Source organism: Nicotiana sylvestris, chromosome 6 (genome assembly GCF_000393655.2).
Source record: "Nicotiana sylvestris chromosome 6, ASM39365v2, whole genome shotgun sequence".
In the NCBI taxonomy this organism is placed as follows: Eukaryota; Viridiplantae; Streptophyta; class Magnoliopsida; order Solanales; family Solanaceae; genus Nicotiana; species Nicotiana sylvestris.
In genome coordinates this window covers 52084133-52109067 of record NC_091062.1, presented here as the reverse complement: position 1 = coordinate 52109067, position 24935 = coordinate 52084133, and the positions used below count along the sequence as shown (strand labels likewise).

Genomic DNA, 24935 nt, shown 5'->3' with positions numbered 1-24935 from the left:
TGCGAAGTGACGAGCCCTTATGCGTAGCTAGGTTATGACTTTATCAGTAGAGTTTGGCTTATGATTATGCCTTATTTGGACTATATGAATTTATTATCCATGTTTTATTGAATATTTGACTACATGATAAGGCACAATTATGACTTAGAAGCATGTTTAAGGGTATGACTTGTTAAATTGGGGATAAATGTTTATAGTTTCATATTGAACTTTCTTTTTACGTTATAGTCATACACTTTTCTTATTTGACTCATGATTTAGTGGTTAAATGACTTAATTTACTTATGTTAAATATTATAATTAGACACATCAATGTTGAAATTGCTCATTGAATTGTTATGATAAATTAAAATTACGTGATTACTCATAACAATCTTTTAGCCATGTGAGCTTTTTATCCATATATCTTCTCATGTTTACGGTACTTTTTAAATTATATTATTTCATACACATATGCATGAGTTGGAAAGTTGAGTATTGAGAAAAGTTGGGAATTTTGGCACTAAAAGATCATTCATTGTAAAATGATAGACGCTTCGATATGGATTTGTCCCTCCGGAGTCAGGTGATTATCTATGTTACTTTGGGACCTGTGAGCGTAGACACTCGAATTTGGCGCTTGATTTGGACACATGGCCTATGTTAGGCATATGGATTTGTGTTGTGAGGTATTGAGAAGAGATCCCCGAGCATGCATATTTGTATATTTTGACTTATATAGTGGATTTTATATAAATGTTGGTTGACATACATCATGCATTTATGCAAGTATTGTGGTATTTGATAAATGATTTGATCTTTTTTATATGAAAAGCGTGCTTAAATTCCTTATGTAGTGTGTCTCTTACTTTTATGCCTATTTGATGATACCATGCTTTGCTTCATATTTTATTTATGTTTTCACCTGATTATTGGACCGTTAGTAAGTATCGATATCGATCCCTTGCCACTACTTCTCTGAGGCTAAACTTGATGCTTACTGAGTACAGTGTATTTGTATTCATACTACACTTCTGCATATTTTCGTACAAGTTTTGAGGCAGGTACTAGCGGTACCCAAACAATTGAGTAGGAGCATATTTGGAGATTTGTGATGCTCTGCTATACTTGATCCGATCCGCAGCACATAGAGTACTCCTTTACTACTTAGCTATGCATGTCTATTTATTTCCTTCCCAACAGATTTTATTATAATTTTGAAAGTGTGGCTTATTTCCAATTACCAGCTCAAAATATGGCTGTTTCTGAATTTCTGCCAGGAGACCACTGAGGCACTAACTGGAGAAGGTTCTAGAAGGACGCCTCATCACTTCGAGAAACCCAATAACTTGTGGCCCAACCCAAGCCCACCGCCTCTACTTTTGAGCAGCCTATCCGCCTCTTCTGCGCTTTCCCACAGTTTAAAAGCCTTTCCATCCTCCCCCTGATCACAAACACATCGGTTTCTCCGACGAACGAACATCACATAATTTTGAGTTTTTCATTCTCACGAAATGGCAGTGAAGAAGAGTGTGGGATCACTGAAAGAAGCAGATCTGAAAGGGAAGAGAGTATTCGTGAGAGTTGATTTGAATGTTCCATTGGATGACAACTTCAATATTACTGATGACACCAGAATCCGAGCTGCTGTTCCTACCATTAAGTATTTGATGCAACATGGATCTCATGTTATTCTTGCCTCTCATCTTGTAAGCTTTGCTATTATAAACCAAATGCCTTTTGCTTTTCTTTTAGTTTGATTATTCCAATATTACTACGCTTTATTACTGATGACACCAGAATCCGAGCTACTGTTCCTACCATTAGCCTCCGATTCTAGTAGTACCAATTTAGAGATGTTATTGTTGATATTTGTCAATATATGTCATAGATGAGTTTAAGTTATGGACTGGCGGTGTAACAGTATTTACACGATCACGTCATTTATCTATATGAGATTGTCCTTTATGAGGTAGGTACGGGTAAATTATATGATATTGTCACTTATAAGAAGGGGTGGAACTAGGGGGGGGGGTGCAAGGGGTTCATCCAAACTCCGGAAATTGCATTTTATATACAAGGTCAAAATTATTTTTTCTATATATAGTAGATGTTGAATTACCTAGGATTCCTCGTGTGTTTATTTCTTTATTTTGAACCCCTTTAATTAAGGTTTTACCTCTGCATTGCTTTTAAGGTAGTTACAGGTAAATCTATGTAAGATTGTCATTTCTTAGGTAGCTACAGATAAATCTAAATGATAAGTATTAATTAATAACATGGTTAAAAGGACAACTAACCTGCTGGCTGCTATCTTAGATTAAAAATATACTAATAGTGTAAAAAATCTTTATATTGTCAGTATATATGACTTAAATCCATAGTAGATTTTCGGTTTCTAAATTCCCTTTTTCTCTATATTGTCAAGTTTATTTTGTAATTACTTGTGTATTGTCACTTATGCATGTCGAGTGTTTATAGTATGTGTGAGTTTCATATTTTGATCAGGACCTGTTGGTTAATGGGTATTTTCTAATAGATTTTTCTCTTTGGTAAATGTTTCCTCATTGTCTTATGGTTTGGAGGTTAGAGAAAGAATGGAACAAGAGGAAAGAGAAAGCCTTTCTCTTGCTCATGTCTAGTTTGGCATAGAAAAGAAAGAAATAGATTAGAGGGTATTTGGTGTTGGGATAGGATTGGAAGGATAAAAAGGAAAGGGGTCTTACATTAGTTTGGTTAGTATTTACGTTACCGGCAAAGCTTCAAGCAAATAATTGCAATCAAACACGATAAAATGAACCCCACCGTCTTACTTTTGTCGGCATACCAACATCTGGTTAAAATTGTTTTTAGCTCACTTCCAGTGTATACATGCCTTCCCCTTTCTTCTATCTCTAAGCTTCAACTTAAAAGTGTCTAAGAATAAAAATCTATTTATAAAAAAGTTACTACAAGAGAAAATTTAAGGAATGCAAAAGAGGGACTCAGTCTTGGCCTAAAGGAAAGCTGGTAAAGAGGTTATAATCATGTGGGAAGATAGAAAGGAAAAGGTCGTGAAGAGAATGTTATCTCAAGGGAAAAGAGAAACAAAGTAATCTGGAGGTCACTTGAATGGGACGCAACGTAGATAGAAGGTCTAGCTAACCAATATGGAGGTACAAAAGGACATCCAAGCTTTGCTCGTTTCAGTAGTTGAAAGTTCTATTTGGACTTTGTTTGTGATAATTCTGCATTTTTATTGTAAATTATTTTTACCATCTCCTGTTAGTGAAGTTTCTCTATCTTTTAGTTCTCCGTGTATCTGTTTTCTGATTATTGAATTGCTGGTTCCAGGGTCGTCCAAAAGGTGTCACTCCAAAATACAGCTTGAAGCCACTTGTACCAAGACTGTCAGAGCTATTGGGACTTGAGGTCTGTTTCACGTTCTGTTTCTGGTTATCTTTCTTGGTAATTGTTTCTTCTAGGGCTGTCTAAAGAGGTTGTCGTACTCCAATTTTACCCACAGGTCAAGATGGCAGATGATTGCATTGGTCCAGAAGTTGAGAAGTTGGTTGCCGAAATACCAGAAGGAGGAGTTCTGCTACTGGAAAATGTGAGATTCTATAAAGAAGAGGAGAAGAATGAACCCGAGTTTGCAAAGAAGCTGGCGTCTCTTGCAGATTTGTATGTCAATGATGCCTTTGGGACTGCACACAGAGCACATGCTTCCACAGAAGGGGTTGCTAAGTACTTGAAACCGGCAGTTGCTGGATTCCTTATGCAAAAGGTACAAATTACTTTGGACCGTGAAATGTAAGAAGAAAATTTGGCAGGTCGGGAACAAGCATGCACTAAGATTAGCTCAATCGTCCAGCACAATATTTTTCTTGCTCAGTTAATTATAAAATACAGAAGTATCACGAATAAGTCATAAAAGACATAACAGTTATCGAAATCAGTATGTTGACCTTTCTAGCACAATATTGAATAGTCAATAGTGGTTAACACAGTTTTGTGTATTAGGCTGGAACTCTTTTACTGCCTTGTAGGTGTCTTAATTTTCTTTTATCTTTATTTCTTACCCCGAATCATGATGCTTTTAGGAACTCGACTATCTTGTCGGAGCTGTATCAAACCCACAGAAGCCATTTGCTGCCATTGTTGGTGGTTCAAAGGTTTCAAGTAAGATTGGCGTGATAGAGTCACTTTTGGAGAAGGTTAACGTGTTATTGCTTGGTGGAGGTATGATCTTTACTTTCTACAAGGCCCAAGGATACTCTGTTGGATCCTCACTTGTGGAGGAGGACAAGCTTGATCTAGCAACATCACTTATTGAAAAGGCAAAGGCAAAAGGTGTATCTTTATTGCTTCCTGCTGATGTAGTGATAGCAGACAAGTTTTCTGCTGATGCCAACAGCAAGGTAAACGGCTTTTTTGGCAATGGTATCTTATTCTACTTATAGTCACTGTCTTAACTGTTTATGACTGATCCTTTTTTCTTTGGCCTTTCAGATTGTTCCAGCATCTGAAATTCCTGATGGCTGGATGGGGTTAGATATTGGACCTGATGCTATCAAGTCTTTTGGCGAAGCTTTGGATACCACCAAAACTATCATATGGAATGGACCTATGGGAGTATTTGAGTTTGAAAATTTTGCTGCTGGAACAGAGGTATAAATCGAAGATCTCGTTTAGTTGTGCCAATGAGGTTATGTGCCAATAGGATTATTTTTCTGGTGTAGAGTTTTGAGGCAGCGTAGAATGCTTCCTTTCGTTAATTGATGTTGACTGCATGTATAATCTCTTTTGGCATATATAATCCAGGCTATTGCGAAAAAACTGGCAGAGCTTAGTGGAAAAGGAGTAACAACAATCATAGGGGGTGGTGATTCTGTTGCCGCCGTTGAAAAGGTGGGACTTGCAGACAAGATGAGTCACATTTCAACTGGAGGGGGTGCCAGCTTGGAGCTTTTGGAGGGGAAGCAGCTTCCTGGGGTCCTTGCCCTCGATGATGCTTAAGCAATATTTATGCTCTTCCCTCTTTTCGCTTTTTGTAATTGTTCTGTTTGAATTTTGATACTAGCGGATTAAGATGAGTGTTAAAGAGTGGTGTAGCGAGGTGGATCAAACTGTAATAAGCGTATGCTGGGCTCTCATTTTGTGGCAGTACAGGGCAAGGGTACTCTGCTTTTTGATAATAATACAGATCTTTCCAGTGGTTGATGTCTATTGCTTTAGTTACTGATTAATTACTGGTTTGTTATAAAGGAGTTGGCAACGTATAGTCTTTGCAGATTTAAGAATCAACGTTTGAAGTTCCAATACATGTATCATGTATTCGAGGGGAACCTTTCAATTAGTTTTCTTGTTTGAACATCTTTATTCTTTTCTTTTTTTCACGCTTGGCTTTTCAAATTTATACGTACATTTTGTAAGTTTATAATTTTTGGCATGCGGAGGAAAGCTGCAGATTAACAAGTGTTCATTTTCCGTGTTACTTCCTATGAGTATTCATGAAACTGCATACCCTTATTTATCCAAATTCTCTTTACTGTTATTAATCATATCGGACAATGAATTGTAGAAATATCAACTTTATTATAATCAAGCAAATTGACTAACTTGTGAGTATTTGAAATCTAGTCTTTGGATAATAATGGGTTTTATTAAAAGTTCCAGAATTATTATTATTATTATTATTTTGATTTTGCTAAGTAAAACTTCAAACTTGGGATGTGCATGCTACAAGAATGGGATGTGCAAATTGTTTTAGTCAATTCTTTTTCATTGATTGTTACCTTTCTCTTTGATCTAATTTTTTGGATTGACTTCCATTAGGTGTTTATGTTTCCCCAGTACTCCTCTCTTGGCAAAAGAAAACTAAAGAAATAATCAGAGAGTTTGCTTTGTTAATGGTTAATGAATGAGTTGATTCCTGGCATTCTAAAACGATGCAGTCAGTGGTCACGCATAACAACTGTAACTGTTACATTATATTTTATGCAAGGGTCAGTTATTGGGATTTATATCATTTCTCTTTATCCTTGTATTTACTTTCTTTATCAATACGCAATTACTCTTCCAAGCGCGAAAATGGGTATTTGTGTAACTCGGGGCATTAGTTTTATTGGAATACTAAGAACATCGTCTAGTAGGAAGTATTATGTAGAATTCGAATATATTACATGTTGGCACCTAATAATATCAAAATATAAATCTTTATATATTTTACCTACCTAACCAAATTTAATTGTTCAATTTTGTAGGTTCTGACAATATCAAATCATTTGTCTCGTTCAATAAAGAATAGGCCGACTGCTCATTAATTTCAGCTTGTATTTTTTCCCTCTAAATTTTCTGCTACTCAGTACACTACAGGTTTATATGATTCATATGCCATACCTTCAATATTACTTGCATGTGACAGGAACTAGTAACACAATAATGAGGAAGTGGATAGGTAGTTAGAGAATCAGTATTTATTTCACTCTATAACTGCCTAAACAACGTAAGTAACTATGACACGTCACCACTCCTCTATGGTATAAGTACTTAATGAGGACACCCTTGCCAGGTTCTTTGTTCTTACTATAAGATTTACGAATAGAATCTCCTCCAACCTATATATCTCCTTTTCCTCTTCACAATTATGGTGTAAGAGCCTTCATTACCTTTTTGTAATTCACCTTCCAAACCAACAGTCAAGTCCCATAACAATATGTTGCTAACATCTTGCACTGCCAGAAGCTATATGGCATGTACTCTGTAGTCAGATTTATGTTTGAAGTAAATGAATCGCCAAGTTCCTGAATCTCCTTTGTTATCACATGTAGCCTCAATCCTTCTGATTTTCTTCTACTCAGAAGGTTTTAGGGGTCCATGTATTTGTTTCCAAAGACCCCATACACATCCATTTCTTTCGCATTTGCATCGGCTTCCTTTGCCTTCACGGCCTCATCTTCTTGGCTTTTTCTACGGTATTGGTCCCCAAAATCACTTACTCAAGCTCTGCCAAAGCTGTCTTCTCATTCTCCTCGAGTCAGTCGTTAACTCAAAAGAAACATGTGTGGGATCTGGGAAGGGTAATGTGTACGCAGATTACACATAGACCCTCGGATAGAGATATTATTTCCAATAGACCCTCGGCATTCTTCCCTCCAAGAACTCCCCACCTTGTTCTTGGGGTGACTCGAACTCACAACCTCTTCGTTGGAAGTGGAGGGTGTGTACCATCAGAGCAACCCCCTCAAGTACTAATTAGCGTCGAACTCACAACTACTTGTATACACCTCCATAATAGAAAATGGTACTCCTAACAATTAGGATTCATTAAAACAGTGTTATCAAAGGCGAAAAGCGCAAAAATATTCTAAGGTCTATTGAGGCTTTAAGCTCAAATCGCAAATAAAGCGTGTGCTTTAATAAAGAAAGGCGCAAATGAAGAAAAACTACAAATATATATGTGTAGTCTAAGATTAATATCTATAAGCATGAATACCAAATATATGGAGAAAGAAATTAAAAAAAAATAAATTATAAAGTAAAATATCAATTGTTTAGTGTTGCCTCTTCAGGATTACGCTCATTGGCAAGGAAAAGTATGCCTTAGAGCCTTGAAGACAACATTGAAGCGCCAGCTAAGCGAGGCAACGCGCTCAACATGTTTTGAGCCTCGCTTTAGGGCTTAAGCGTGCTTTAAGCGCGCCTTAGATAACACTGCATTAAAAAATCAAGACTACTCAATTTGAAGAAGACAAAAACCTTCCCCCCTCAAGTACTAATTAGCGTCTAACTAGATAGGGGATCATTCAAATTTCAAATTAAGAACAAAAGCTCGTCATCTCCTATGCCATATACTAGATGATGCATGAGTTTCCCACTTGTAGATAAAATTCCAAAACTTTCCAAAAAGATTTAATGATTAAAAAAAACTTAACCGAGGTATAACGGAAGGATAATTTAAACTATTGCAAAGATTTTGATCGGGCTCAAAGCTCTCCAATCCACGTTTGACCTCATTAAGATCAGGGAAAAATACGAGACAAGTTGCTCCAAAATATAACACAAGGTAAAATTAAGGTAGTTCGTACAATTGAGGAATATTTCTTATCCCTGTCATTCAACAATACAATGACTGTTTGTTACACCAACAATTAAGAAATGGATCTAGATTCACAATCATCGAAGTTCACCAATAAAAACAAAGCAGACCTTACGAACATCTCTCTTGAGAGCATTTTCTTCATGTTTCAGATGTGGAGACGGGGGTATCTGGATGGGCTCCCCATTCTGTCCACGAACCATCATAGACTGGAACGTCAGTCTTCCCTAATCGGTGGAGGCCCTAAAGAGATGAACAAACATTGAGGTCACCCCTCTTTTGCGACAATGGAGTAGCCACATAAGAGGGGAGGGGGGGATATGCAGGGGGGAGAGGGGGGGAGAGAGAGAGAGAGTGTTCAACTAACCAATGCAAGTATGCAAGCAGTTACACCGGTGCCACAAGAAGTACCAACAGGCTTGTCCAAAGAGATACCTGCCAAAAGAACCAAGTATTTGAAGCATATTTACCTAAAGGGCACGGCATGTCCAAATTATATACAATCCATGATTAAAGAAAAATCACATTACCAAATGAAGAAGTGCCAACTCTTCATTTCAAAGGGGAACCTTTTCAATGTGCCATAATTGCATTAAATGCAATAACATTTTACTCCTCCAATGCCAGATAATGCATCAACGCAAGTGGAAGAAGAAAACAACACGAGCAAACTCAAGAACACCTAAATATGTAAACCAAGCTCTTTTGCTTTTTTTTTTTTTTTTTTGCCATGACTGTTAGAGGCAAAAAGCATAGAAAAACACCAAAATATATCGGGGGCTTAAAGCACAAAATACAATTAAAGCATGGTTTTAGTGGGAAAAAATTGCTAAGAAACAAAGAAAAATGTATTTAATGCAAGAAACAATAACTAATATACACGCAGTTGTTATATGGAGAATAGATTATTTAAAAAAAAAACTATAATTAAGAGAAATATATGAAGAAAAAATCAAGTCAATTAAGTTAACATACTATTTCATATTTTCTGATTTACATGTAAATGTTAAGTTCTTTTCGTAAATATTACGTTTTATATACTAAATTTGCAAATCTTTTTTCTAATAACCAAGGAAAATGTTGTTAACAATAAATGTTCCATTTTTGCCGACTATATTTATTGTAGTGTTGCCCTCTTAAAGGAGGTGCCGGACTGCCTATAGGCAATGAGCGGCAAGCCTTTGCAATGAGGAGCTTACACTGAAGCACCCAACCTGAGCTTCATGGTAGCCTCAGGTCTTGAACCCGCCTCAAACAAGCACGCCCTCTTTCACATATGGCTCACAGTTTTTATGAGATCTAATATTCAATAAGACTAAAAATAGCAGGAAAGCAAAACTACATAAATGAAACATGCCCAAACTCTAAGCTAAGAACACGAGACCAATTGCTACCTTCTTGATCAAATTTTTTCTTGAGCTCTTCATGGGATAAGAGTGTTTGCGAGCCATCCAGCATCTGAGAAGAATCACCACAAACAGATAGATTTTATCATATAGCTACAGAACTTGATCTAGTCTAGGATTAATTAGGATTAAGCTTTTGGAAACAAGGAATTACAAGCAAAAACAGTGTGAAGCTCACATTTCATTGGTTCAAACTCTCATAGTGCTGGAGACTATCCAAGGTTGATTCAGAGCTTCAACTAGATAGGTCTTTACATAAATCATCGAAGAAAAGAAGCAAGAAAATTGAAGAGGTGGCTATACACAATGCTTTTCCAGGGATTAGGTGCAATGTTAGGTGCACCTTAGTGGGGCAAAGAGAAGGTAGGCCTCATCTTTCAAGAATCTTTGCAGACAGACAAGGGCATCAATGTAGAATCCAAGAGCCCAATATGCCCACAATGATTCATGGCTGACACGAGAGGCATACTATTGAAATTTCTTCTTTTAACACTCCGTTCAAAAGGTTTTAAGCAAAATGTATCAAACTTAGAAGCTCATGGTTTTCCTTATTGTCAATGTGAGAAACCTACAATGTCATGCACCCGATAATCCAAATGATACCAATGCTTGAAAGTCAATACTCCGTCAAAATAATAACAAAGTAAGAAACAACTAAGTTAACTTATAGCCTGTTTGGCCAATCTGGAAAATCAGCTTATTTTGAGAAGTGCTTTTTTTCAAAAGTACTTTTGGTGAAAAGCAGTTTCTGTTTGGCTAATTAATTTGAAAAGTACTTCTAAGCATCAATTTGTATTTGGCCAAGCTTTTAAAAAGTACTTTTAAATGTATTTTTCTCAAAGAAGTACTTCTGGGAAGAAGCTACTTTTTCCTGCTTCTCCAAAACTGCTTCTGCTTCTCCTCAAAAGTACTTTTTTTTTTCTAAATCTTGGCCAAACATTTCAACTTTGAAAAAAAAAAACACTTTTTGAAAAATAAGTGCTTTTCAACTTGGAGAAGCTTGGCCAAACAGGCTATTAATTACAGATACGAAAGTTTTCCTACAAATGGGATGGCTTCAACATTGGGAGGATAACTTGCCAAGATACGTAAACAGTAAATTTGCTTGTAGTCACAAAAGTTTTCCTACCAATGGGCCGACTTCAACATCCAAAGGATGGCTTGCCAAGCTACGCAACTCGGAAAACTTTTGCACTACAACCATCGTTAGCTGTTATAACTCAGAAAACGTTTGTAATACAACCAGCTAACTTTCTTAGAGTATTCTTATTCCATTTTCATATAAGCATCGGCCTTTCCATCCATTTCGGAAAAAAGAATAAAAGAAAAATTTAGAAGGAACTCATATATAATATATTAAAAAGATTTACAATGATTACTAGATGATCTTCCAAGTACTACATAGCCTCCTTTATATAGGAGCTAGGAGGTTATTACAAGACAAACTTATCTACAAGTGGGTCCCCTTATACATGTGAAAGACCTTAGGTAAAACAACTATTATACATGACAACAACAATGACAAACCTAGTGTAATCCCACAAGTAGGGTCTGGGGAGGGTAATATGTATGTAGACCTTACCCTTACCTTGTAAAGGTAGAGAGGCTGTTTCCACTAGAACCTTCGGCTCAAGGGACATTGGAAAGGAAGCAACAAACAATAAAAACAACAAGGAAATAAGATAACAGAATCGAACAATATAGCAGATAGAAATAGAGATCTATGAATAAGAAACTCTTGACTACCTGTCAACCTTCAACCCTAATTCTCGACATCCACACCTTCCTATCGAGGATCATGTCCTCAAAAAGTTGAAGCAATGTCATGTCCTGCCTAATCACCTATCTCCCGTACTTCTTGGGCGTACCTCTACCCTTCTTCAGATCCGACGTGGTCCACCTCTCACAACTCCTAACCGGGGCACCTATGCTACACCTCTTCACATGTCCAAACCACTTCAGCCTCGATTCCCGCATCTTGTTGTTCTTAGGGGCCACTCCCACCTTATCCCGAATAACTTCCTTCCTAATATTATCTTTCCTGTTATGCTCGCACATCCATCTCGACATCCTCATTTCTGCCACTTCCATCTGCTAAACATGGGATTTCTTGTCTAGCCAATACTCAGCCCCATACAACATAGTCGGTCAAACCAACACTATGTAAAAGTTACCCTTTTAAGTCTTAATGGCGCGCTCTTATCCCACAAAAATCAGATGTGAGCCTCCACTTCATCCACCCCGCTCCAATACGATGAGTGAGATCCTCGTCAATCTCCCCGTTACCCTGGATAAAAACCCAAGATACTTGGAACTATTTCTCTTGGGGTTAGACTTGACTATCAAGCTTCGCGTTTACTTCTACTTCAATTAGTATTGCGTCATCTGCAAATAACATACACCATGACACTTCCCTTTGAATGTGTCGCGTCAGCACATCTATCGTCAGGGCAAATACAACTTGTGAAAGGATGTGAATGAGAGGTAATATACATCACAAAGCATGTGAAAGTTGGATGATATATATGACAAAGTGTGTGGAAGTGGGGCCCGGGGAGAATGAAAATATGAGAATTATTCTTGGTATGGGAAGATGATTTCTAGGGTTTTTGGCAGATAATGTGGGATTAAGGTAAGAATAGCATGGGTTAAGATTCAAGTTCTCATTATCGGATGGCGTCGATTCTGCTTCATATCTGGCCTGGTCTTCGTTTCAGTTATCTTTTGTTGTACCACTTGGTGTTTGACGATCTTGTCCTGTTGTGTTCCTTCTCCTTTCTTGGTGGAATGTGAGGTGTAATATGTAGTCTCGACCTGGCGACGTCATGGGTGATTTTATATCAGATGACTTCGTAAAGTATCCGGTACTCCTATGATGCTTCTCGAACCCGTTCCCAATGGGGATGAGTGTGGTATAATTCCAACTTGCCCATATTTCTCCTGGATACACTTATTTTGCTGGAAGATAATTCTTTGTGCTTTGTTGTATTCTTCTTTCATGGATAAAATGGAGACGAAATATTTCCACCAGAATGATATTTCTACTAGTGTCTGGACCTTTCTGTTAATAATCCAACTTGCCCATATTTCTCCTGGATACACTCATTTTGCTGGAAGATAATTCTCTGTGCTTTGTTGTATTCTTCTTTCATGGATAAAATGGAGACGAAATATTTCCTCCAGAATGATATTTCTACTAGTGCCTGGACCTTTCTATTAATAATCTTCACCGGTCTATGGAACATGAATATCTTCGTTTTGCAGGAATCTTTGAAACATTTCATCCAATACCTTCGAGGCTTGAACCACAATAGAAACACTTTAAGAGCAGATTCAATGTTGTCAAAGTCCTTACGCATTGCACTTGAATTCCATGAAAATATAATATTGGTGACATAAGTACAAGAAAAACCATAAAGGTTCTTGAGGAAAATCTCTAGCTTGTGCTATGAATATGTGACAAAATGGATATTCTGGATTGATCCCATATGGTTTAAGAATAGATCTTCTGTGTTGCCGAAAAGCCTGGAACTCGGAATAAGTTCCTTCCATTGTGAACTCTGGAGGGTGATCTATCGATTTTAATAAACTAGTTACTGGTACATTTGTAAAAATAAAGATCTAGCTGGTTGCCATATGTTTCGACTTCCTCTTCTCTAGCGAAAATCCTTTTGAGAATTCTTTTGGTCGAGATAGAAAATCTCAAAAAGATTTTCACCAAAGAAGATGAGGTCAAAATAAAAGCCCACCAGCCAGATTTTTGTGTTTACAAATGTCTCAGAAACCAGTTTATTAAAACTAATAGATCATCCACCAGAGTTATTCAACCTCATAAATCCATTTGATCCATCCATCATAAGGGAAAGAACTTACTACGAGCTCCATGCTTTTCTGCAACACAGATGATCCATTCTTAAACCATCTAGGGTCGATCACAATATCCATTTTGTCATGTATTTATACCACAAGCCAGAGATTTTCCCCAAGAACTTTCATGGTTTTTCTGTTATTTATGTCACCAGTATTATATTTTCATATTTTCATGGAATTCAAGTGCAATGCGTTCAAGGACTTTGACAACATTTTTTGATAAGGAAAAAAAAAATTGTCAAAGTCCTTGAACGCATTGCACTTAAATTCCATGAAAATATGAACCTGCTCTTAAAGTGTTCATATTATGGTTCAAGACTCGTAGGTATTGGATGAAATATTTCAAAGATTCCTGCAAAGCGAAGATATTTATGTTCCATAGACTGCTGAAGATTATTAACAGAATGGTCCCGGCACAAGCAAAAATATCATTCTGGTGGAAATTTTCCGTCTCCATTTTATCCATGGAAGAAGAACACATCAAAGCACAAAGAATTATCTTCCAACAAAATAAGTATATCCCAAGAGAAATATGGCCAAATGAATGGGCAAATTGAAATTATACCAACACTCGTCCCCATTGGGAACGGGTCCGAGAAGCAGCAGAGGAACACCAGACACTTTATGAAGGCATCCGATATAAGATCACTCATGATGTCGCCAGGTTGAGACTACATAATTGATGTTACATCTCAAATTCCACCTACAAAGGAGAAGGAACACAAGAACAAGATCATCAAGCACCAAGCGGTACTACACAAGATAATTGAAAAGAAGCCTAGAAGACAAGGCCAAATACAGAGCAGAATCGACGCCAACCGATAATGAGGATTTGAACCTTAAGCCATGCTATTCTCACCTTAATCCCACATTACCGGCCAAAAAATCCTAGAAATCATCAATCCATATCAATAAAAAAATTCTCATATTTCCATACTCTCTGGGCCCCACTTTCACATGCTTCCACATGTTTCCACATGCTTTGTCATATATATTACCTTCCTTTCACATGCTTCCACATGTATATTACCCCTTTTTCACATACTTTCACAAGCTTTGTCATGTATAATAGTTATTTTAGCTAAAGTCCTTCACTATGTCGAAGGGGACCCACTTGTAGATAAGCTTGTCTTGTAATAACTTTTGTCTTGTAATAACCTCGTATCCCCTATATAAAGGAGGCTATGTAGTACTAAGAAGATCATCTAGTAACCTTTGTAAATCTTTGTGATATATTATATATGTGTTCCTTCTAAATTTCTCTCTTGTTCTTTCTTTCGAAATGGATGAAAAGGCTTATCCTTATATGAAAATGGACTAAGAATATTCTACGAAAGTTAGCTAGTTGTAGTACGAACATTTTCTGAGTTATAACAGCTAAAGCTGGTTGTAAAACAAAAGGTTTCCGAGTTGCGTAGCTTGACAAGCCATCCTCGAGATGTTGAAGCCAGCCCATTGGTAGAAAATTTTTGCGACTATAAGCAAGTTTACTGTTTGTGTGGCTTGGTAAGCAATCCTATGGATGTTGAAGCCAGCCCATTTGTACGAAAATTTTCATGTCTATAATTAAGTTAACTTACTTAATTAGTTGTTTCTTACTTTGATATTATTTTGGTATCAAAGCATCAAATACATTTTGGAAATAGCATACAAATAATTTAACCTATTCAAGTGAAAATACTTCGGCATATCTCAATTTCAAGCAGGAAATGGTTCATACAAGAGATGAAATAGAATAACTGCCTCAGAATATTGAAAAGATCATTTTTCTTCAACAAACCGATCCTCACCTGTGGAAACGGAATACACTTGCTCCCAGGTACATGTCCACTTCTTATTCCTCTTCGAGGCTCTGGTGCAACACCATCAAACCTAAAAAGGTGCAAAACAGAACTCTTGATAAATAAACAAATATTGATTAACTCTAGAAAAAATTAAGCTTGCGTAAAATGAATTCTAGAAAATTTGCACATTAAAACAGTTGCAGTTGCTTCAGTCAAGTGTAGTAGATTTTGAGTTTATGGCCTCTATTATCTCCTTTTAATAAAAGCTTCTTTCCTAATCTAATGTCAGGTAACATTTACATTTAATTATCCAAAAAACATAAACTATTGCTCCACACCAACATATTTTATGTTTGTATGTATTTGGGTACCACGTTGATGTAGCTTTGTTTTAAACTTAAAACAGAAGAGAGCAGCATCTGTATTATAGCTAAATGAAAAGAGAAGATATACACAATTACTTATTCTTGGACAAGCAATATTGCGCCTAGCTTCCATGATATGACTATGCAGAAACAATAATTCTTGAGAATAAAAATGACTAAGAAAGCAACTTCACCAAAACAACTTGAAATGTGGATATGACCTACTCTGTAAAAACTATTCTTAAGATGATTTTTCCGAGACCATCATGATACAGTACCTAAAAGACAGCAGCCATCAACATTTTTTTATTTTTAAGCAAAGTGATGGCGCCAATAAAGGAAGAAATCCTACTGTAAAAGATAATGTGAGAATGCTCCCTCTTTTTTTATGACCGAGAAATACGTTTGGACCGGACCCTTTGGCCAACTGCAACATTCGGAACTCGGGGACAATGGGCCCGCCCCTCTACCCTTCTCCACTTAAAAACTAAAGTTAGTTTGCTCGGCACAGGACTCCAACCTGTGACCTAGACACAACTTCCTCAACCTTTGCCAAGTGAGTAACCCGCGGGGGCAATGTGAGAATGCTCCTTTCACATCAGTTAAAGAAATAAGTTGCTATAATAATCTAAAACCGTAAAGAAAACATATATAAGCACCCCTTACCTATTTAAGACATTACATAATGAGTGGTCCATTCATGAACCCGTAGATATGTAAGATGTCTTATAACACTAATAACTCCTTACTCCATAACTATGGCGAATTTGAGCAGATCAAAGAAGGATATATTTGCAACATCTTCAGGATTCCATTTCCCTAGGGTAACCACTGATAATGTTTATCTGATTTTTCCTACTAGCTAAGGCACATTAATTGGAGCCATTGCTAAATGTTTAATTTGGCTATGCCAACAGTCACATCAGGAGTAGCAGGTTCTGCCCTCATGTCCTAAACATAATGTATTGCAAGAAAGAAAAATTTTCATATATTCGATCAAGGCCATCTAGATGACAAGACATGCCAAAATATATTACTCCGGCCTTTCTAATCATACAACAAAGCAAAAGACTCTTTGACTAGCATATTGAAGTAATTATTCAAAAGGAGAGCATCCAGCAACGTCCTATAGATGACAAGACATGCCAAAAGATATTACTCCCACGTCTCTAATCATACGACATATTTGGCAAGGCACAAAAACTATTTGACTAGCATATTAAACTAATTGTTGAAAAGGAGAGCATCACCTCATTAGTTAAGTTTGTGCTTTTAATGAAGTTGAAATCTTTGAGGTATGGGATGGTCCAATAAAAAATCACTACTTTTTGTAGCACATGTGAAACATTTTGAAACTTAATGTGTCACATAAATTAGGAGGGAGAAGTAAAATCTAATGGTCATAAAGGCAATAATTGCTTCAAGAACTAATGGACAAAAATAAAATATATAAATAACTTTCTCATCTTGGTACATGTATTGTTGAGCAAATACCTTAGCATATTAGTCTATCACGTATAAAAAAATGAGTTCGCAGACATAATGAAGTACCTAGCTTTGGACCGAGCATCTATATGCTGATATGTTTTGTCTTCAATGTTCCTTTTAACCTGAGAATATAAACAAATTATATCTCCAAATCTATAACTAAGCTAGAATTAATGACAAAATATCAGAAAATATAGTTAAATATGGATAGCATATTGAAAGATCAATCTTGTTGACAGATGTAAAAATAAGGACAAAGATTGTGTTCGCATTTTTTCCAATATTGGACTATCATACAGTCATCCAACTGTTGACATTCACAAAGAGCGGCAATAACCAGCTTCTCCAAACAATGAAACAGACCTAAGTATTCAGCAGAAAACAACCAATAAAGGTCATAGTCCTAGATTTTCTTCAGAAACTCAGTGGAGCTCTCCCAGTCACTCAAGGAAACTGGAGCAGGTTTTTGCAGAATAAAGTTGCACTAAGGGTCACAAATATGAATCAACAAGCTGCTTAATACCCACTAATCACAATCTATTACTAGTTCGGTTCATGTTGTACCTTTTATCTAGACCTACCATCCATCAGCTCTAAATTGTAGCTGGAACGAGAAATAATGTAATTATAAGCAGTTTGAATCTGAATACAGCCTAGATCTTGATAATCCAGAAAAGTTCCTTGCCATTACCACCAGCTTCAGTGACACATGGATAGATGCTGCTCCCAGCAAGTGCTATAGGCAGAAAGCACAACAAGGAAACCAACCTGATCGAGATTCCAGACAAGATGCGGCTGAAACTTGATCTCGAAGGTATTAGGTCCAACCTGCACAAAAAAACATTCTAACCGAAATATTAAAACAATATACATTAAACGCACAATTTCAGAAGCTACAAAGAGAGGGAGAGTGAAAATGTACCGACAGTTTTATAAGGCAAGAAAAACTGATGTTTCAACACTATTTACATATATTCCAACGGGAAAAAAGGTACTTGCAAAGATTCGTCATATTCATGCCCCAAGAAGACAAAGCTTGAAAGAAAATAGAAACTTGTCAAATATCATATCATTTGCTTCGAAAAGCTTCATGCTATGGAAAACAACATTAGTTAGTTGAAACTTTTGGCACTGCAGTAAATAGAGGAAATTACCAAAAGCTCCAATTTATAATCCTTGATGTTAAACTTACATGTCGAGATAGAATGCAAGAGTTTTAAAATTCAATTAATCCGTAAAAGTTGGATATCATTATGTTACAGAAACACTATATATGCTCTCAATCTATTGGTCAGAGCAAATGTAGGAATACAAGGTTCTCTGATACCACCTTGTCACAGCCTAAGTCTTAAACTAAGCGTGCTTGCAGCACTTGTGACAGTTTGCCTTCGTTTGGAAGGTTAGGTAAATTTTATAAATGATTCAGCACAAAGACGGCTGTTTTCACTGTACCACTTGGACAGTTTGCTTTCGCGATTGAATATGTGGCAAAGTACGTAACGCAGTCCTATATCTGACCAACACTGCTACCCCGTGGCACAGAAAGAAAGCTGACATGGAGAAGGGTCTTTGTCACAGTGGCACTTGGGGACCAGTTCAAGACTCAGCTCAAAAACCAATCCTATCCTGTCAATGTCATATATGAGGCTTGGCGGAAGTTGAAGGAGTCGAAGCAAACTGACAGCATCGAGAGACTATGTAAAGGAATTCACAACCCTCATGCTTCAAATCCCTAACCTAACTGGAGATCTCCTATTCCATTCCATGGATCACCTTAAAGAGGGTACACGAATATGAGATTGACCATCCTCAGTGGATCCTAGTACCTTCCGATCAAGTTATGAGGCATGACCATGACTCTTAATGCTTTGGTTGTCGGTTAAGTTTGACCATGATGTCATCTCCAACCTTGTTTCATGACTTGCATGTATTTTTTCCCGTGATGCTGATCAGGTGATACACTATTTGGCAGTGATTTTAGGTTACGAAGTGGAAACATTCCCTATTGTCTACTTTCCCCAGTATTTGGGAGCAAAATTTAAAGACCTAGGTGCTTGGTGAAGTGTCATTAATAGATGTGAGAAGAAGCCGACTCCTGTAAGAAGCAATACTTATCTTTAGGGGAAAGACTTACACTGGCCGATAGCGTTTTGGATGACATCCTTACCTACTTGATGTCCTTACTGCCTATACTTTCCAGTGTCGAAAAGAAATTGAATAAAATAAGAAGTAATTTTTCTATAGGAAGGCAATTCTAAGAAGACGAGAAAGATCTAGTCATATGGTCACCATGGAAAAACGATGTGGAGCAGGAGTCAAGAACTTGAAATATGTATCGACAAGATTCCAAAATATGAAGAGGAAGTCTCAAGACAATTTACAGAAGAGAGAGTATCCATTATGCAGTAGATGCTTTCCGTGTGAAGATCCCTTAGAATCAGTGCATCATCTCTTTCTACATTGCAGACAAGTCTGGCAGATCTGGAAAATCAGTGACATTGGAGGTTCTTTTTTTTTTATTCCCCTCCCCTTTGATTCCCCTTTGATCCCCCTTTGTTGGAGCTATTGCTCCTTTGGTGACTCGAACCCACGACCCTGGGGTTGTAGGTGGGGGGTGTTGACCATCGGAGCAACCCCCTCTTGTCGACAGGTTAAAGTCCCCACAAAAGTAGCATGCTTTGGGTGGATATAAGTCATGCTGCTCGCTTGACTCGAAACAATTTACAGAAGAGAGTGAAAAAACAATTACAGAAGAGAGAATATCCATTGTGCAATAGATGCTTTTAGTGTGAAGATTCCTTAGAATAAGTCAATCATCTCTTTTTTCATTGCAGATAATTCTGGCAGATATGGAAAAAGATTCTAACTATAGTTGGGTTTATATGGGACATGCCAAGAGATTTCAAGCAATCACTCAACAGTTGATTGCTCCTTTGGTGACTCGAACCCACGACCCTGGGGTTGTACGTGGGGGGTGCTGACCATCGGAGCAACCCCCTCTTGTCGACAGGTTAAAGACCCCACAAAAGTAGATGCTTTGGGTGGATATAAGTCATGCTGCTCGCTTGACTCGAAACAATTTACAGAAGAGAGTGAAAAAACAATTACAGAAGAGAGAATATCCATTGTGCAATAGATGCTTTTAGTGTGAATTCCTTAGAATAAGTCAATCATCTCTTTTTTCATTGCAGATAATTCTGGCAGATATGGAAAAAGATTCTAACTATAGTTGGGTTTATATGGGACATGCCAAGAGATTTCAAGCAATCACTCAACAGTTGACAAGAACAAAAGACTGGAAAGAATAAGAAACATATTTGGTGCTACATACCTTTGTGTATAATCTGGACTATATGGTTAGAAGGGAATCATAGGTGCTAAAGAGAAAACGAATGTATAACATTTGTAAAGTATCGTCATCTTCACTATTTGTATTTTTCAAACAAAGTGAATAGAATTAAGGAGATAGGAAACATGATGGATTTAATTGACTTCTTAAGCATAGAGTAGGAGTTTTTAAGTCCACCTCTTGTACACAAAGCAAAGGAGAAAAGAATCTAAAAAGACAGTCTGACTTGACTTTTAAGCAAAAGTTGACATCCCTTACATAACGAAGGTTAAACATGAAACCCAGAAGTAGACACCCTCATGTCCATTGAGCCCTCCGGATATTCAGGAAGCACCAAGAAAGACAATTCTTAAACAAAATTTGGTATGATGCAGCAAAAGTCCAAGAATACAGCCTATCTCAGAGAATATTGTCCTATTACAGTATTGCATCAAAAGGTGCTATGCTTTAGAATGGTTAAAGAAAAATTAACTTTTTTGCGGAAATCTTTTTTTTTAACTGATATTCAATAAGCTCATGGGAAACAATATTTATCTTACCATCTGTCCTCGATATACTTTCTCTATTGCCTCACTGGCAGCGCTAGCTTTCAGAATCGCGTCGCCAGATGCACTTGATTCGACATCATATTCTGAAGCACGCCATCTTGGCAAGCCACCATCCAAAACCCAAACTTTGTCATGTCCAAAAGCTCGAAACGTCCTGATTACCGATTTTGCTATTGATTAGTCACTTTTGGATGACATGGGCTTATCTGTCTTTTATCATCAAATGAATAACTCACCACCAAACACGAGCCGCACTGAAAATGCCCTTGCCATCGTATACGACGACACCATCTTTGTTTTTGATACCAAGAGCAGATACAGCAGCTGCAAATGCTTCTTCGGATGGCAACATATGCGGCAACTGATAAATCAACCAATTAATGAAGTTTTTTATACCATAAAAGGTGATGACATCCATCTCAAAAGCATGTTGGATGACTAGCTAAAGCATCTACTACAAGTGTAGAAACAGATGGGACTAAAATGAAACAAAGATGGTACAATACTGAAGCCAGAGAAGGTTAGTAACTTGCCTTTACATAGAGCAAAATCATTCTTTGAAGAGGAGAAAAAAATTTAGCAGGGAAGATGTCTCACATTTGTAGTTCGATCAGATATTCCATCCACATCAAAGAACAGTGCTCCAGGAATGTGCGCGACCTGTTCAAAGCAAAGTTAGAAAGAAAAAACAGAAACAAGGGGACTGTTGAACAAATTACCATAAAAGAAACTAATGAGAAAATGAAAATTGCTTGTCTACGAAGATATTTACTACAAAGCAATCAAAGAATCAAGATAAAGCAGTGTCACCAAAGAAAAATTTCTTAGGAGCCACCACCTGATACTCCTGAAGTGGATTTCTCTGCTCGTCTGGCAAGTACCAAGATGCATCTAACACCTTTAGGAAAAAGGAAAAAGAAACAACATTTCAGTTCTGTATGACAGATGCCTTACATAATACAACCTGCACCACACTCCTCACCCAACTAATTGAAAAGGGAAGAAAACACATGCAAAAGCATTGCTAAATAGATTTGAAAAGAAAAAGGAAATCATTGTACATTTGAAAGGCATGGGCTGAGTGCAAAAATATCATAACTTTAGGTTTACTCTTTAGAACAGAAAATGTAGTTAGACCGTTGTAATAACAGCCATACTTGAAGGAAGGGGGTTCAATTGAATCTCCTTCGTCCAAACATTTTTTTATCAAGCCCCTTCGTCGAAACACTATACTGTGCAAATAGGTAAAACTAGTTTTGTTAGCTATTGATAAGTTGTTGAATCCCCTTGACACAGGGGAAAGTTCTATAAGTGGCAAAAAGAGTTCACAAATTGCTTTAGGTCATAAGTTCAGATCCCAAATGTGACATTTTTGAATCCCCTTGTATAAATTCATGGCTCCACCACAGACTATCACCATTTTTATTGTTTACCAAGCGTTTGACTGGTTAGCACTGCAGTAAGATTAAAAACATCAATCACACACCTTTAAGTCAGGATCTCTGAGGTTTGCATGGAGCCAGTCAACTGAAACAACCGATTCATTGGTTGACATTGCTAGTGTTGAGAATGATGGTTGTGCCCCAACAGTTGAGGAAGCCATACGAGTAAAAGAATCAATAACCTTGTTAGAGTAGTAGATTGGAGCTGCTTGCAAATGAAATGGTTTCCTCTGCAAGGATTAAGCAAATGATAAACACTGTTGTCAACTTTTTATGGCAAATAAATACAAGAATATATAAGAGCCAGAAAGTTGTTGTGCTGCTAACAAATTTCCACATGACATGAAAGAAATCACACTTTTCCCAAGAACTAAAATTATCCAATAACTCTTGTAGCCTGTTTGGCCAAGCTTCTAGGAAGTCGAAAATGGTTATTTTTGAAGAAGAAAAAATGCTTATTTTAGAGAGTTGAGGTATTTGGCCAAGTTTTTAATAAAAAATAAATACTTTTGTGTAGTGGCAGAGCCAGAAGCTGCTTTTCAAAAATTGGAAAAGTTGCTTTTCCCTAAAAGCACTATTAGAACCTTGGCCAAACACAAATGGATGCTCTAATATTAGCAAAAATACTTTTCAAATTGATTAGCCAAACACAAACTGCTATTCTCCAAAAGTACTATGTCAGAAAAAAACTTCTAACAAAAAAATACTTTTCAAAATAAGCAAATTTTGGAAGCTTGATTAAACAAGCTATTACTCTTAATCATTCCAGTAATAAAGATGAAGATTTGCAACTAGGCAGATTCAAGATTTGAATTTTATGACTTCGGGATTCCACTAAAACCCTGACCATTTAAGTTATTGGGTTCAAATTTATTATTTATATATATTTAGTAGATTTCTTAACGTCTATACAAGAGTGAGCCAAAGCTACTAGATTCTGCTGAACCAATAACAAAAAAAATTAACTGACATCTTATTTGCAAGAAGGGATTATTAAATAGATAATCTCACAAAAACCCGGTTTAGTAAATAGCTACTACGATGATAACAATGACCAACTGAAGAAAATGCATCATCATCAAAATGAACCAGATTTGCATATACAACTAGAAGCAAAAAACATAAAGGAAACCAAATAGCAAGTAGTGAATGAATATAGGAGAACTCACGGTGAAGGCAGAGAGCGAAAATCGGGGGTTTGGGCAGAGGAAGGAAGTGGAGGAGGATTTGAGAAAGCGGTTGGCAAAGAGACTCTTGGATAAAACGGCTGAAGCCATAGGAATGAATATCACAACATATTACCAAGTGAAAGGGGCTCCGTTTTTTGGGAATTTTTCTCAACTTTTGTTTGATAAGTAATTTGTTTGAGTAAAGGTAGATGGGATCGTATTGCAGGATCTAACAGCTGCAGCTCTTAGAAGTGATGATAGATGATGCCAAGGACTTTAAATTAATTTATTTATTCTAGTATTATAACAATAAACATATGTAAAGATTAAAAAAATAATTGATAAAATGATTTACTCATTATTACATTCAATTTATATTAACAATAAATTTTCAACTACTAAGAATAAAGTTCAACAACAACAACCACCTAGTAATAATCTCACTAGTGTGGTATGGGAGGTTAGAGTGTACGCATACCTTACCCCTATACATAAGGGTAGAGAGGCTATTTTCGGGAGACCCTCGGCTCAAAAACAAAAGATCTGTAACAACAACAGAAACCATACAAATAAGATCACCACCGTAAGTGACAACAAATAAGTGGGAAGGACAATAATTATGGCAATAATAAAAATTATAAATATAATATAAATAAAGGTAAAAAATAATAAATAAAATATAGAAAGGGCAATGGAACAATAATCGCTATCAGTCCTATATAAAACACTATCAGACTAGCCAGAACAACGAAGAAAAACGCTCAACTAAACCCTAACATACAACCCTAATGCTCGACCTCCACACCTCCCTATCCAGGGCCATGTCCTCGGAAATCTGAAGTTGCGTCATGTCTTGCCTTATCACCTCGCCCCAATATTTCTTAGGCCGCCCTCTACCTCTCCTTGTACCAGTCAAAGTCAATCGTTCACACCTCCTAACCGGGATATCTAGACTCTTCCTCCGCACGTGCTCGAACCATCTAAACCTCGCTTCCCGCATCTTGCCGTCCATGGGAACCACGCCCACCTTCTCCCGAATCTTTTCATTTCTAATCTTATTCAGCCTAGTGTGCCCCCACATCCATCTCAACATCCTCATTTCGGCTACTTTTATCTTCTGGACATGAGAATTCTTGACTGGCCAACACTCGGTCCCATACAGCATGGTTGGTCTAATCACCATTCTATAGAATTTACCTTTAAGTTTCAGTGGCACCTTCTTGTCACACAGGACTCTAGACGCTAACCTCCCTTTCATCCATCTCACCCCGAAGAATAAAATTCATTTTTCTTGATTAATATACGACCAAATAAACTTGACAAGTTTAAAATTATTAGGTGATTAGTGATGATTGCGATATGAAGCCAAATAGGCAAGTGGAGCTGTGAGTTGACTCGTAGAGTCATATTTTTGTTCATGACTTGAGCTTTGGATTGATTTTTGAGCTGGTCGAA

The 24935-nt window shown here is 37.0% G+C and overlaps 2 protein-coding genes across 3 annotated transcripts; one reads left to right on the top strand and one right to left on the bottom strand.

Annotated features, from left to right (window-relative positions):
- The first annotated feature begins 1133 nt into the window (after positions 1-1133).
- Positions 1134-5187, top strand: LOC104227335 (phosphoglycerate kinase, cytosolic-like). Of its 2 annotated transcripts, none has more exons than XM_009779558.2 (6): positions 1134-1688; positions 3313-3390; positions 3485-3745; positions 4062-4379; positions 4471-4629; positions 4783-5187. In XM_009779558.2, exons 1-6 carry the CDS (start codon positions 1494-1496, stop codon positions 4975-4977), a joined length of 1206 nt encoding a protein of 401 aa, XP_009777860.1. In that variant the 5' UTR covers positions 1134-1493; the 3' UTR covers positions 4978-5187. The 2 variants fall into 2 exon arrangements, with proteins under 2 accessions (XP_009777860.1, XP_070006199.1); XM_070150098.1 differs by lacking the exon at positions 1134-1688 and adding an exon at positions 2898-3134.
- A 2817-nt stretch (positions 5188-8004) lies between these two features.
- LOC104227336 (thiosulfate/3-mercaptopyruvate sulfurtransferase 2-like) lies at positions 8005-23743 on the bottom strand. Its single transcript, XM_009779559.2, has 12 exons — positions 23481-23743; positions 22356-22541; positions 21708-21767; positions 21467-21529; positions 21106-21230; positions 20861-21023; positions 17741-17800; positions 17036-17094; positions 15126-15207; positions 9454-9517; positions 8427-8494; positions 8005-8302 (listed from the first exon to the last, which is right to left on the bottom strand). Exons 1-12 carry the CDS (start codon positions 23586-23588, stop codon positions 8201-8203), a joined length of 1140 nt encoding a protein of 379 aa, XP_009777861.1. The 5' UTR covers positions 23589-23743; the 3' UTR covers positions 8005-8200.
- Between the last annotated feature and the right edge of the window lie 1192 nt (positions 23744-24935).